General features: G+C 37.0%; 1 protein-coding gene across 1 annotated transcript in view; it reads right to left on the bottom strand.

Annotated features, from left to right (window-relative positions):
* The window catches only part of IQCM (IQ motif containing M), a 616,349-nt gene that overhangs the window by 95,016 nt on the left and 505,756 nt on the right, over positions 1 to 15,577 (bottom strand). Inside the window, 1 exon segment of the mRNA XM_047856690.1 lies at positions 10,520 to 10,609. Within this exon segment, the coding sequence (XP_047712646.1) occupies positions 10,520 to 10,609 (90 nt within the window).

Here is a 15,577-nt window from a genome sequence, read left to right as displayed (position 1 = left end):
TTAAATCTGCCAGAAATGTACCAGGCCATTATTGCATCTTATAAATTATTTATTATTCTTAGATATGTCATAAAGCCCAACACAAATAAAGAAAAAATGCTGACAAGACAGAAACATCATTGTGAATATAGAGATAGCTTTCTGAAGCCTTGCAAAAACTCTCTAAGGATCTCTGCACCCTGCCCCCCACATTGTCACCACTTTTGTGTCTTGCTTCTTTGTATTTGAGGGTGTCAGCACTTCGCTCCTCCAACAAGACCACCCATTCTTGTTTCTCTTTGCATGACTAAGCTAATAGACCACAAACCATTTGTGTCTGTGTGTGTGTGTGTGTGTGTGTGTGTGTGTAAGAGAGAGAAAGAAAAAGAGAATTAGCCATGAAAAATTAAGTAAAATATGATTGTGAAGAGAAATCCAATTGTAAAAACATCTATTAATATGACTGCCTAGTTTATATGCAACTCTGCAAGATTTCGCCATTTCTCACAACCGCCTTAGCTCTTCCAGAGTCTTATTTAATAGAGCAGAGAAGTCTCCCTAGTCTTTCATTCTTATGAAGCAGGCTAATGAAATATCATAGAAATGGTTTCATTTTAACACTGGGAAGACATTAAGTATCTGACTGTAAAATACTTTTCTCCTTATTCACTTTTAAGGGTCTTATGGAAATGAGTATGGTTTTAAGTAAAAGCAGTAATTTCAAAGTTGCTTAGTCACATGAGGACACACTATCTTCCATATTTTGCTTTATTCTTTGCCCATTACTCCTTTCCAGTTCTGGAAGCACATTTTTCTTCTTCATGGCCTTTCTGGTGAATGGCTAAAACTAGATCCCAAATCCCCTTAGGACAGACATTCTGTCTTGGGTATCTTAGTATCCTCTGCAGCATTTCACCAAATGTTTTGCAGATCACAGGTGTTCCATAAATATCTGTCGACTTTAGTGAGTATGTGTGCGGAGTGGGTGGCAGAGAATCTTTCACCTCCTCCCAGTACGCACCTAGAAAACTCTAGGGGACCGAGTATCATATCACTTTATCTGATCTTCTCCAGGGTCAGGGTCTCAGAGGTCACAGCTCTGATCTTTTTTGTATCTAGGAAATCATACTAAATAATACAGCTATTTGTGATTTAACTCCTGTTTGTGAGCACAACAACCCTAAGAAGACAGCTTGCCCACTGTTAACTGTTAGCCACATGGCTCAACATTTTCCTGACTTCCATTTTCTTAATCTTGTATCTAAATAAATATACTCTTAATCCATTTTTTTTCCAGAAACATTACTATATATTTTGTTAAAGGTTGCTCTGGCAATATTCAGATGAAATAAAGTCAAGTATGGATGGTCTAACACTTAGGAGTAAGCAGAAAATTTGAGGCATTACAGAAAGAACCATAGTAGGACCTGGGGTATAGTAAGAGATGTCTGTGAAGGCTGAAGTTGCCCGTGAAAGATGCGGCAAATGAAGAATTATTTCAATTTTATACTGTTCTTTTTGCCACATTCAGGGCCTTGGAAAAACCAGAACTCAGGTCACTGATTGGGCATAAAGGCCTCTATGACTCTCACATAAATATGGAGTGTATGGCAGTGAAAGGAACAATTGGCGGGTGGTGAGGAAGCCTTACTATTAACAGCTGAGAAGTCCGGGGCATTTCTCCTCTTGACTGCAGCTTCTTCGATTGTAAAGTGAAGGCATTAGACTGGATTATTTCATATTTTTTAATGTTTATTTATTTTTGAGAGAGAGAGAGAGCTTAAAGGGAAGGGCCAGAGAGAGAGAGAGAGAGAGAGAGAGACAGAATCTGAAGCAGGCTCTGAGCTGTCAGCACAGAGCCTGATGTGGGGCTCGAACTCATGAACTGCAAGATCATGACCTGAGCCGAAGTTGGACACTTAACGGACTGAGCCACGCAGGCGCCCCTGGATTATTTCATTTTTAGTTTTTTGTTTACATTTATTTATTTTTTTGAGAGACAGAGACACAGCATGAGTGGAGGAAGGGCAGAGAGAGAGAGGGAGCCATAGATCTGAAGCAGGCTCTAGGCTCCGAGCTGTCAGCACAGAGCCCAAGCCTGACACGGGGGCTCTAACCCACAAACCATGAGATTATGACCTGAACCGAAATTGGAAGCTGAACCTTCTGAGACATCCAGGCGCTCCTGGATTATTTCATTTTTCAATCATTGTATTGTATTCTATGGAATCCATCTTTGATATTTTCTTTCTGCAGTGCCCTATAATCTATCACTCCACGAGGACTCCTGAGAATGTATCTGTGTCTGTTTTCACCCCTCTTTTGGTTCAGACCCTCATCAATGTGTTCCCTACTTTTGTCTTTACTGCCTAATTTACCCTGTACATTTAGTCTTTGCTAACCATGACTTAAACTGCATCATTTCCAGCTCCAGTATCTTCCAAGATGTCCCACGATTAGAGAACATGATTCACTTACCTTAGCCCAGAGTGACATGTGTTTTTTGTTCATTCTTTACTGAGAAGTTAGCTATTAGCTGACTTCTTATCCCTTATGTCAAGTTAATAGGTGTGAACACTACTTATTTCTTGATTTCAAACATAACCCTTGCTGGTGTGATTTAGGTCCAATTTCTTTCCTACATCACTCTACTGCACAGCGATCTCTTTCTCCCCTAAATCTCTATGGTGCTGTCTCTTCCAATCGTATCTTCCTTACCATTTATTGCTTCACTTGTCTGGATCTGCCAGTTATTATTTATGTGGCTCTCGGCAAATTACAATTGCTGAAGTCTTCAGTTGCTCTATCTGGTAAATGTGAATGGCAGATGCATATACCCACAGATGGTCTTGAATCCCCTCAGATAATACGTACAAAGTACTTTGTACTGTGCTCAGTTCCTAAGAATGACTAATACTGTTACCTAGAAAATATGTATCATGTCCTTTTTTCATTATAAGGAGTTTACTCTTAATTACAACAGAGCACAAGACAAGGAAAAATAAAAGTGGCCTAGAGGTCTGGGTAGAATGCCGTGTGTACACAAACATATGACTGCTCTTCTTATGACAATAAAAATGACCAAGAGTATGTCAAAATGGGGAGTGGGAGGAATCTGTGACAGAAAAAGACTTGAGGAAGATATCGTCTTCTTTATGGAATTTTCAAAGATTTTCCTGAGAGAAATAATGGCAATAAAACCATACGGAGAAGAGACCCTCAGAGACATATTCACTTCTCTATGCAATAGGGGTGGGCTTTTGAAATCCAAGTAGAAGAGCTCAGGGACTCCATAAACACCATCTATTTGGGTGGATTGAAAGTGACGGTGAACTACAGGGCAGAAGAGGCTTTCCTTGGGCAGTTGTGGATTGAGGACACTTGAGAGAAACTAAGAGGGTATACAGAGGGTCATGGGCATTTACACACAGCAGAGGCTTCCTTCAAGCTGCCTGTCTGTTCTTGAAAAGGCAGTGGGTGAGCCATGAGTATCCTCTCCCAGGCGACACTGGTACCATTAACCATTACCCAAAGACAGTGCCAAGACCATGTTTCTCTTTTGGAGATTGCCTATTAGTTACACAAAGAAACAGAAAGCAAACGGCCATTGAGCCAAGCTTTAAACTCAGTACTGTTTGACTCCAAAACACTAAAATAAAATATTTAAAGAATAGGAAAGTCATAATATGATTGCCTGAAGATGGGCATCGAATCCATTTTTAAATGTTTGAATGTTATAAATACGGTTGCAAAAGTGGCAATTTTATTTTTGAAAAAAAAATATGTGATATTGTGAGAATTTTTAAAACTGGAACTATAAATTAAATTATATGAAAATAAACCAGGATTTGGGTGAGAAGGTAAAGTATGGCAATGTTTCCATCCTGCATCACAGGAAGCCAGTGAATACCATTTTGTTCTTGATATTGACAAAACACTTGGAAATTAAATACTCTTCTAAATAAAATATACTAAAACTGAATTTATCAAATATATAGGGAGTATAATGACAACACTGCATATTAAAACCCATGGACCCCAGCCAAAGATGAAATTGAAAGCAAATTTACATCATGAAAAACTTTGATTAAAACAAGGAGAGGGGCACCTGGGTGGCTCAGTCGGTTGAGCTTCTGACTTTGGCTCAGGTCATGATCTCACTGTCTGTGAGTTCAAGCCCTGCATCGGGCTGTGTGCTGACAGCTCAGAGCCTGGAGCCTGCTTCAGATTCTGTGTCTCCCTCTCTCTCTGACCCTCCCCCGTTCATGGTCTGTCTCTCTCTGTCTCAAAAATAAATAAACATTAAAAACAATTTTAAAAAAACAAGGAGAAATGAAGATATGCAATTTAAAGAAATAACAAAATCGTTCAAAAGAAAGGAGAAATAGAAGGGATTAATAAAGAGATGTATGCAGAAGTGAATAAGTATAAGAAAAAAATAAATCTATAAATAAAAGAAATTCCTTCTATCCTATTATTCAAAAACTGTCTTATAGATGTTAATAAAATATGGAATTATGTTTGATGTGGCATGATTTCAAATATTGGATCCATAGACACCTAAAAGTTAATTTTAGAAATTCTGTAGGCCAACTCAAATAAATAAATTTTCATATTTCAATATAGCTAAAGCCGAGGATGAAGTTTTTGTCTAATCCTGAGGACAACTGAGATGGTCTGCTGTCAAATAAGGCTATGAGGGAGACAGAAGCTTCACCTTGGGAGCCCATGGGAGTAACTAAAAGAAAAGGTTATAATCCTACAAACACCCAGAGCTAAGACATAATAAGCGATCCACAGACTAAAAAATAGGACAAATATGCCGCATGTATTAAGGAACAAAATGATCACATCAATATAAGTATTTTAAAAAATCAGCATCTAGAACCAGGAGGAGCATGAGATTTTATTTATCCTACTCTCAAATTAACAAATTATCCCACCACAATTTCATGAAGCTGGCAGAAGATACAAAACCCATGGGTCAGAGACAAAAACCTTATGAGTATCATGTTTATATTAATTTCTCTTTCACCCGAGTTCTAGAGGAAGTGATGTGGGGTGGGGCCCAGTGATTGCTGGGCACACAGTGGGTTTGCAATCATAGCTGAAGAGCCTTGAGCTGGAACCCAAATCTTTTGTAACGGACTGCATGCAAACCTCCTTGACCTCTGTGGCAAAGCAAGATATTATCATATTATCTTTATTATGCTCAGCAGGAAACAGATCTGTCTTCTGCTCCAGAGGGAGACATTATCTTTATCTTCCAAAGCTGTTTGCTCTACAACATCTTTGAAAAGTTATCCTAGGACACAGGCCGCCGTGCCTCTGCTCACAATATATGCAGAAATGAGGGAGACCTATGGAGAATTGTCTCTGAACACACACAGATGCTCTAAACTGCAGATGCTGATTTACAATTGCTCTGAATCTTAACCTGTACATATCTGTGTAACAGGCTGTAGAGTAGATAGGATCCAGGATTCACTTAGCAACACTTAATAATTTTTCCAAGCAAGTCAGATAATTCAGCCAGTAATGTACAAATCTAAGAGTTAATTATTTGAAATTATTTTTTACGGGAAAAAAATAATAGCTGGACAACCTGGATGAAAAATTTAAAAATGCAGAAAAATAGAAATTAGGAAAAGTATATAATACAAAGAGGTCGAAAAAAATCATAATAAAATACTATATTTAACTAAATGATATAATATATGATTTTCTACGAAACATGAATTATCTAATTTTTGGCACTTTAATCCTTCTGGAATAAGTTTTGGTATACAATATGGCGGTGGCATTGAATTCTTAAACATTAATTTATCAAATATATCCAATACCTGATATCTCAAATGTACTATATAATTCATCTTTAACCTACTGGCATATGTAGAGAAAAACCTAAAATAAAATAGTATAACATTAGAGATAGTGAAAAATGGTCAACAGATTTGATTTGTGATTTTATCACTGTCCATTCTGTCTAGGCAGTAGTGTAGGGCAGCATTTAAGAGTTTAGATGCAAGAACTTGCCTTCCTCAGTAAGAAAACTCACCCATCCCAAAATAGCTGAATGACTAGGGGCATGTTATGTTACCCCTTAACTTTTCTGTACCTTGATTTTGTCCACTGTAAAATGCAGATAATAAATGTACATACCTCTATCTGGATTAAATGAGTTAATGATTATAAAGTGTTAATATAGAACCTGAGACAAAGAAAGCACACCGAAAGTGTTAACAGTTGTTATTTTTTTCTATTTTTCATTTAGCACAGCAAAACATGGCAAATAGAGATGACAAAAAATGTAACATGTCTGAGATTCAGATTATTTAGGCTTAATTTAAGAGAAACCTACAAATCTTTAAGAAAAAACAAAGACCCTGATGGAAAAATTGCTAAGAGACATAAGCAGGTGACACACACACAAAAATACAATGAAAAATACTATTAAAATATTTAATATTTTATGTGTTAAAATATTTAATATTCTGTGAAAATAGAAACAACCAGGTCTTTTCCTATCATATTGCAAAGATTAAAATGAGTGGAAAAATATGCATAAAAATGCTCAAATAGTGCTGAAAGAATAAGCATAGAGACATATCAATTGCCTGAAGGAAATATGTCAATATGGATCAAAGCCTTAAGTGTTTTAAGAAGAAATCCCACCACTCTACATTTATTCCAATGATAAAATCAAATGTCTATAATGTTGTGTGTACACACCTAACAGAGTGTTATTTATAACAGCAAAACATTAAAAAGAACCTAATGTCCAGCAGGAGAGCACTGATTACATATATTATGGTGCATCTTTACGATACCAGGTTCAGGACTGAGACAAAGATGAGGCAAGACAGGTGCTCAGAGCACATGATGTAGGGAACCACTCACAGTCACTGTCATGGCTAAGTGCCAACACTGATCGTACAAGCCTCCAGGAGTGAGCACCTCCTCAAATTTTGCTACCGAGGCAAAATTCTTTTGCCTCACCCTAGGCCAGATCCTAAATATGAAACTTTCATATTTATAAGTGTTTATAACATGATATAACACTTAAAATCATGTTATAAAAGATTGTCTAATGATCTAAGTCCATATTTTTATATATTTCTAATGCAAAATCTAGGCTTGACACAAAGGCAGAAATAATACTAGGATAACATTAGTCTAACTCTTGTCCTATTACCTATTCAACATTTAATTTCTTGCTTTTTTTTTTTTTACTATTTTGAGTAGTGTTATGATGACTCTCCTTGTATATAATTTTTTCTGTATATCATACATTATTTATTTTTGTTTGTTTCTTGGAATTGGAATTGTTAGTCAAAAAGTATGAATATTTTTAAGACCCTTGATAAAAGTTAATGATTGCTTTCCAGAAAGACTCCATTTTTATACCCTCAAGTGAGCAGTGTGACTCTGAAAGCCTCCAAATATGTGTCACCCCTTCTATTGAAGCTCAAATGCATGAAAAATTTGGATTGCTTCTCCAACTCACCAACTATAGAAACTTCTAGCGAGGTCAAGACTTGATTGTATATACTTTTGTTTTCCTTTCTGTGCTTTGCATATTAACCTTCATTAAAAGCTTACTAGGCACTAGTTGATTGGTAGTACCTCACATATATTTTTTCTGCCACAACTTTATACACTTTTTTTAAAAAAATATTTTTAATGCCTTTATTTATTTTTGAGAGACAGAGAGTGAACAGGGAAGGGGCAGAGAGAGAGAGGGGGGGGACACAGAATCTGAAGCAGGCTCCAGGCTCTCGGCCCTCAGCACAGAGCCCGACGTGGGGCTTAAACTCACAAGCCATGAGATCATGACCTGAGCTGAAGTCAGATGCTAACCAACTGAGCCACCCAGGCGCCCAACCTTATATACTTCTTAAACTTATGAGTTCCTTTTCTTCTCTTTCCTTTCCTTTTTTTTTTTTTTTTTTTTTATCTTCTGGTCGCAGCATTATGAATAGAGGCTGGCCAGAAGTCAAGGGAAGACAAAGGAGCCAGCTGGCTTCAGCAGCTCCTATAATTCTGTACAAATCACAGTGTGGAGAATACTGAAAAATGGCGAATTAATGTCGAAGGCCTTTCAGGAGAACTTCTCCCTCCACAGACTGCTATCCTTGATTGCACTGTGCTGAGATTGCATACAAAATGCTGCACAGGTAATATTGAGAATTTACTAAATTAAACTTTGAGTGACAGGACATTAAAATCCACTTGAAGAAGAAAACCAAGAAAATAGTTCTGATTCTTGTTTCCATTGCCAAGGCACCCCAGAATAAGAGGTAGCTTTCTGAAATGTTTTCATGAGAATGGTGCCAGTGTCCAAGGAGCCACGTGGGTATTTTGGGGCCACATCTAAATTGACCAAGGGATCCTCTATTAGTCTCTTTAGTTTCCTGCTTATATTAATGGGAATTTCCACCTAACTGATGATACCAGTGATCCCAAGGCTCTGTGCCAGGCAGACACGAACACAGAATCAATAATGTCACAGCCCAGGCTTTCGTGGTCAAAAGGACACGGACTGAGAGCCCACATGAAGTACCCACGGGCTTCCTGAGGGTGATGACTTGGTGGCAGATCTATGACCTGCAGGAATTTGCAGTGAGGGGCAAACTGACACACACAAAAATGGCAGCACACTGTCATCTCAAATTCCTAGAAAGAAAAATTTGTTGTTAAGGCTTTGATACTTGTTTTATTTTTCTGTTCCTTCCTCTACCTCTTTCTGTCTCTCACATTTACACATTTAAAAGGAAACTTTCAATTAGTCCAAGAGAATCTGCCTGTGCTTTTAAAACAACAGGAGGTCGCCAATCTTATTCTCTAATGAATACTGACTAGTAGGCATATTTACAATGGGACTTGGGTTTTCTTGGTGGATATTGTGAATTTTTTTTTGAACGTTCAGAATCTATTTTAGCAATTGCCCCAGAGACTTACTTATGATTTCTCTATCAGGTAACATGGCATTATATCTATGGTTACCAGTTTTGAAATTTAAGCTGTAAGCTACTGAATAGCTTATCATAGAATGTTCATCCCTCTTTTAGCAGTTACAGTATTGAAAATAATGTTACAGACTTTAAGAATCTAAAAAAAACCACTTCTGATAACAAACAAAATGAAGCAAGCTTAAGTGTTTTCTCTCTTTAGTCCCTCAAGATCCAACGGGTCAGGTTTTCTTGGCACCTGCTGTCCCCAGCTGTGGTGGCTACGGTCTGGCTATGGGATAATAGACTCATCAGAATTGTGCACCACCAGCTGTTCCGTGTTTCCATGTCTTGTCCTCAGGGTCCCTTTCTGATTCCGATTGACCCACTAGTTGAGTGCCAGTGCTCTGAGCATGAATTATGAATGGCGTGCCTTGCCCATCCATCACCTGGACTCTGCAAGCTACCTACACTTGTCAGAAGTGGGTAGAGTGCTACTTGTAAAAGCCTGTATAAAATAACACATCCAAGGAAAGGATGGCATTCTCTGCACTTATCTTGCTCAGTCCAGTCCTGGGCCTTCCATTTGCACACCTAGTCAATACAGCTTTCCTTTCTCTCGAGCCAGCGAGGAAGTTTTTGTAGGCAGAAATCTTCTGACAAACATAAAATGCAACGAGAGAAAAGAGTCAGAAGTCTTGAGTCTGAGTTCTACTTGAGGATGTGAGCACATTTAAGCAATCTGGACCTGCATATTCATCTAATGAATTCAGTTTGGAAATTTGGCTCCTATCGCTACTTCCTAAAAGAGATGGAGTGCCAAGAGGGTAGCAGCTGAGAGGGGAGGGACAGAAGGCTGCAGAGTGGGCGAGACTAATTGGTCTTGTCACATAACACAGATTAGATTATGTCTGCCTAAAACTAGGAGGGGGAAGGGATGTTTAATCATTGTTTATACCAAAAAGATATAAAGCCGAGCAGCCTCATAGAACCAGATGCAGGGATAGAAGCACAAGCTTCTTGACAAGAAAATAGGAAAAACTAAGTGTGAGAAAAAAAAATTTTTAAATGGTACAACATTCTGTTTTTCAGCTAGATAAGGGAATTGAGAAGTGGAACAGCAGAGTATAATCTGATAAGAATTATGGTAATTTCTGACAATTCACTAAGGCCAGAACAGAAGTTTACCTTGCTAACCTAGTCAATAGATTTTTTTTTTTAATAGAGCAAGAGATTGCTGGAGTTGTGGGGCTCTAGCTACAAAGATCAACTTTTCAAGGAAATGGGAGTAAATATTTTAATATAAATAACTAATATGGCTAACTATTATTGATTCTTATCTGTCAATAGAATAAGGTGTCTTAGAATCTCTATTCTAGAATTACTATTATAATTCAAGTTACTATGTGTTCTACAATATAAAACTGCATTTTTGAGGACAGTACTCTGCAGATCAAACTCAGAGAACCCAGGCTGAGCACGCCTTCATTTGTTCATATTATTTAAGGGACTACTGCATGTTGGCTAAGTAAACAAAATGCCTAAAAGGAAAACCGATATGGGTTTTTTTGTCTACCCTTTCCTCTTACCTACTTGTTCTCCTGCCCCACTTCTTCCGTTGGATCTTTCTGACTTTCTTCCTTTCCCAAGATAGTTTGTCCCTTTCTGGCAAATTCCAACTATGTTAATAAGAAAACATGAGGAAGAAATAGCAAGTGTTGATTTGTGGCTAAAAGTTTTCTTCAGATTACTGTAGGTTCTATGACATAACCTTTTCCCTAGACTCTGGAACTCGAATGAAACAGAGATTTCCCACAGGTCATTCTCTCTGTTGCCTCTGGCCTCGGACCACAGTTAAATCAGCCCTCCTGGGTTTGTCTTACATACCACATCAGATATCCCAAACAGCCCTCATTATTAAACCCAGCTGTGAGCTAACTAATAGTACCAAAATAGATTCTTCTCTCCTTTTTACTGTTGGGAAAACATACCTCAGAATCATAGCTTCCTGTAAATAGATGAGCCTGTTCAGCCACTTTAGTAAATAATCAGTGGCTTTGTCATGGGAAGTTTTTGTTTAATTGGGGGGTGGACATGGTTTGTCATATTGCATTGTGTCAAAGAACGTAAAGCTTTTATTCTATTCTTTTCAAAAAGGTTTCAGAGGGTTTTTAGTACTCAATACATATTTCCTATCTTTTCTTTCTTTTTAACTCACAGTTGCTGGATATTCATTTTCTGTGAAATTATAATTAGTGATATTTCTAGAAAGAATAATATTGAGTTTTGTATTGCACCTGTCACCCTTGAGTTCTCTGCAGATGTTTTTAGCAAGATGGATGATAAGGTAAGGTAATGACTGTGAAGGTAAAATGCATCAACTTGTGAATGTTCAGAAATGACTCACCTATGAGCTCAAACTGGAGCACTTATTTCTGAAAGGATTTTGGCCAGGAAACTCCAGCGAGGAAGATGATTTTATTTGCTTTTAGAAATGAGAGAGGGTAACTCTAGTTTCTAACCTTACATTCATCAGGATCAGGGGAAGGGAGGGAATGTGCAGAGAAAGGAAAGGACTCTGAGGGTAATGTGGGAGAATATTGTGGGAGGGTATTGGGCCTCTCCATTAGTTACTGGAAAATCCTGAGTAGGTCACAATAAAAAAATTCTTTTAAAAACTCTTAGCAAATTACTTGAATTATTTTTTGCAAACACTATTGCCAGACACTGATTTTAAAGGCATCAGAGTTTTCTCGGAGATCTGAGTTCAGGAGAGGTGAGCTACCCTTTCCTTGTAGCCTTGTTGTCTACTAAATTGGGGGGCAGTGTTTTATCAGTTGCTCTGATAGTCCCAGGTGAGCGCAACACGAACAGTAAATACTCTCAGCCTGTGACCTATATGGTCCCTCAGACGGTCTCAGCCATTAATCATGTGTTTTATTTTCTCTTTTATTTGTAACCCAAAATGACATCTTTGTATTCCATTAGAAAAAGCAAAAAATGGGCTATGTATTTTTATATTGATAAACAACAATTATTTCTGCTAATGTTATTGACCACTTACAATTATGGTAGTGAGGTAACTATCTACTTATCTATTTATCTATGTATGTATCCATCTACCACCTTTTTTCATCCTCCTAACAGTTTTATGAAGACAGGTAATATTACTGTCTTTATAACAGAAAACTTATATTCAAGGGCTGAAAAATTCCCAGGGTCATAACACAAGTAAGAGATAAACCAAGTTTTAAGCCCTTATCATTTTGACTATCAAGTCCATACAACTATCTTGCTCTCCTGCTATTTTAATTGATTTCATGTTATGACATTGTCATCATTTGTGTCTCATAGACAAAAGAGGCAGGAGTAATTACACATGTTGGAATGAGGGGCACCAGGGTGGCTCAATCGATTGAGCATCGGACTTTGGCTCAGGTCATGATGTCACGGTTCATGAGTTTGAGCCCCGCATCAGGCTTGCTGCTGTCAGTGCAGACCCTACTTCGGATCCTCTGTCCCCTCTCTGCCCCTGCCCTGCTCATTCTCTCTCTCTCTCTCTCTCTCTCTCTCTCTCTCTCTCTCTCAATCTCTTTTCTCTCACAAAAAAATATTTAAACAAAAAAGAAATGTTGGAAGGAAATGAGTTTCCTTTGTTTTACTACTATTCACATGCCATTTCCCAATTTCTGGTCACTTGTGTATGAATAGATTCTTACCCAGGTAATTAAACCAGATAAATTACCAACAGGGTTATAGGATTTTGCTTTGGTACTTTCTGTTTTCCTAGTATTTGCGTTATTCTCAGAGAAAAACGTATGATTGTTCTGAGATCATCCTTCACAGCTGTATTTTGTACAACTCAGTTCATTTTTATTTGTCTGAAGAGAGAGAGAGAGAGAACTTTGGTCTTGATAAAACTCATAAGAGTAGCTAGGAATATTTCTCAAAGCAACAACCTAAATGATTGAGCTCAAGGCCTCCAAATCACGATTTTTTGATGATACTGCATTGTATATTTTTTCAGCATTGAATTTATTTAAACCTTATTCTTTACAAAATGGCTTAAGGCAACTTATAGAAGAGACACAACAAGAAGCATACTAATTTGGGGGACAAAAGAATCAGCAAATAAGTCATAAGGAAAAGAGAAAAACACAGGTAGCCTAAATGGCAGGATTAACTCAATTGTACAACTAAACTCGAAGTTCGCCTGTGAGCTTCCTGGACACCAGAACAAGGAAGCCTGATGAATTGCATTGTTATGTCTAGAAAACATATGTTTAAGTTAATACAACTGAGTGTTGTCAGCCCTATTATGAACTCTTCTTTGTTTTCACATCTTTATTATGTCCATTCCTTCATATTAATTTTTCTAAGAAAACTGTTAGATGTGGTTCCAAACATTTATAATCCCATATATTCCTGGAATTGGCATTAACAGGAAAGTTGTTATAAAATAAACATTCATTCTAAAAATAAATAAATGAATTTAAAGTGTGAAGCTACATTTCTGATTAATTCTGTTGGACCATCAATAATAGTAAAACCTACTAAATAAGTGGTTGAAGATTATGAAAAGAGAAATATAGGCATCTGTAAAACAGTGCAAATGAGCTCATGAGGAAACTGTGACACACTCGCAATGTTTAGCTCTGCCTCTGGACACATGGCGTTCAAGTTGACCATGTAATGGTGCTGAGGATTCTTGAAGAAGTCACAGGATAAACATATTGAAGAAACTTCACACCAATTTTTTTTATATTATTGACCAAATTTTTGCTTCCTCTTGGAGCAATACACTACAATATCAAACTTCACAGTTACCAAAAAATTATTTATAGTTTTGAAAAATGTCTCCATCTAGAACTAGATACCTCAGCTGGCCACTACAGACAACATGAAATATATTTAGACTGCCTTTCAGCTGTTTCCTACCGCTTTTTTTTTGTCAGAATTTTACTTGACACTGAGTTGTTACCAATCCAGATTCTAGCTGGCATTTTTGTAACCCTTGAACCATTAAATAAATCATAGTCTTGCTACATTAGAATCCAACATTTCAACAAAATGGTTTCTAGACGTCCCTGTTACATACTATTTCTTACATTTAACAACAACAACAAAATCCATAACAATTTTCTTTTTATATAATTTTATAACACTTCTGAAATTTAAATGTGTATTAACTTGTTCCTGACGTATTATGGATATTTTCTACAGGAAAAAACAAACAAACAACTATCATTTTATTGTTGAAAAGCAAATGACAGATAAGTGGACTCCAAGAAAAATCCAGAAAACATAGATATTCTACTAGAATTCCTGGGATTAGATAAATCAATTGGTTGAAAGTAAGTCAATAATTTTCTGCTCAACAGTTTTGATAAACTTGCCTCCTAATTTTGAAATAAGTGACTTTAAATTGTGTGTAATTTTAATTCATTTCTACTTCTTTTTAAGAACTGTCATAAGTTCATGTGTCTTTTGACGCATGAAAAGATGCTCAACATCACTCATCATCAGGGAAATACAAACCACAAGTACAATGAGATATTACCTCATACCTGTCAGAATGGCTAAAATTAACAACACAGGAAACAATAGATGTTGGTGAGGATGTGGAGAAGGGGGAACAGTCCTATACTGTTGGTGGAAATGCAAACTTTTGCAACCTCTCTGGAAAACAGTATGGATGTTCCTCAAAAAATTAAAAATAGAACTACCCCACAGTCTAGCAATTGCACTACAGGCGCTTACCCAAAGGACACAAAAATACTGATTTGAAGGGATACATGCACCCTGATGTTTATAGCAGCATTATCAACAATAACCAAACTATGGAAAGAGCCCAAATGTAGATCAACTGATGAATAGATAAAGAAAAGGTGGTAAGATATACAATGGATATACATTCAGCCATAAAAACAAAACAATGAAATTTTGCCATTTGCAATGAGGTTGATGGAGCTAGAGTGTATTATGCTAAGTGAAATAAGTCAGTCACTGAAATACAAATACCATATGATTTTACTCAAATGTGAAATTTAAGAAACAAAACAGATCCACATACGTGGGAAAAAAAAAAAGAGAAACCATAAAACAAACTCTTAACTATAGAGAACAAACTGAGGATTGCTGGAGGGGAGGTGGGTCGGGGGATGGGATAGATGGATAATGGGTACTAAGGAGGGCACTTGTGATGAGCACTGGGTGTATAAGCAAGTGATTAATCACTAAATTCTACTCCTGAAGCCAATATCTCACTGTATGTTAACTAACAAGAATTTAAATGAAAAGTTGGACAAAATAAATTAAAAAATTATTAATACACTTAAATATATGAATTGAACATATGAATGCAATCTTGGTTAATTTAGTGTCATACAAATAGGTGATGAATCTAATAGAAGAACATGAAGCAATGGGGTCTTCTTTGGAGCCAGAGTCATTTCAGAATTCCCTTTTCACATAAGAAGACCAGGATCATGGTTGGATATGTTGGACATTTCACTCAATTCTTAGAGAACTCCATTTCTATACATGGCTTCATGGGAGACAAAACTGGAAGGCTGCTTACCACTTAATAGCTCTTTTATTTATAGCTTCTTCAAACTCCTCACTTTTCCTCCCTTTAAAATAAAGAT

This window comes from Prionailurus viverrinus, chromosome B1, assembly GCF_022837055.1.
Source record: "Prionailurus viverrinus isolate Anna chromosome B1, UM_Priviv_1.0, whole genome shotgun sequence".
Lineage (NCBI taxonomy): Eukaryota > Metazoa > Chordata > Mammalia > Carnivora > Felidae > Prionailurus > Prionailurus viverrinus.
The sequence above is the reverse complement of the archived record's forward strand: the minus strand, read 5'-3'. Positions and strand labels throughout refer to the sequence as shown.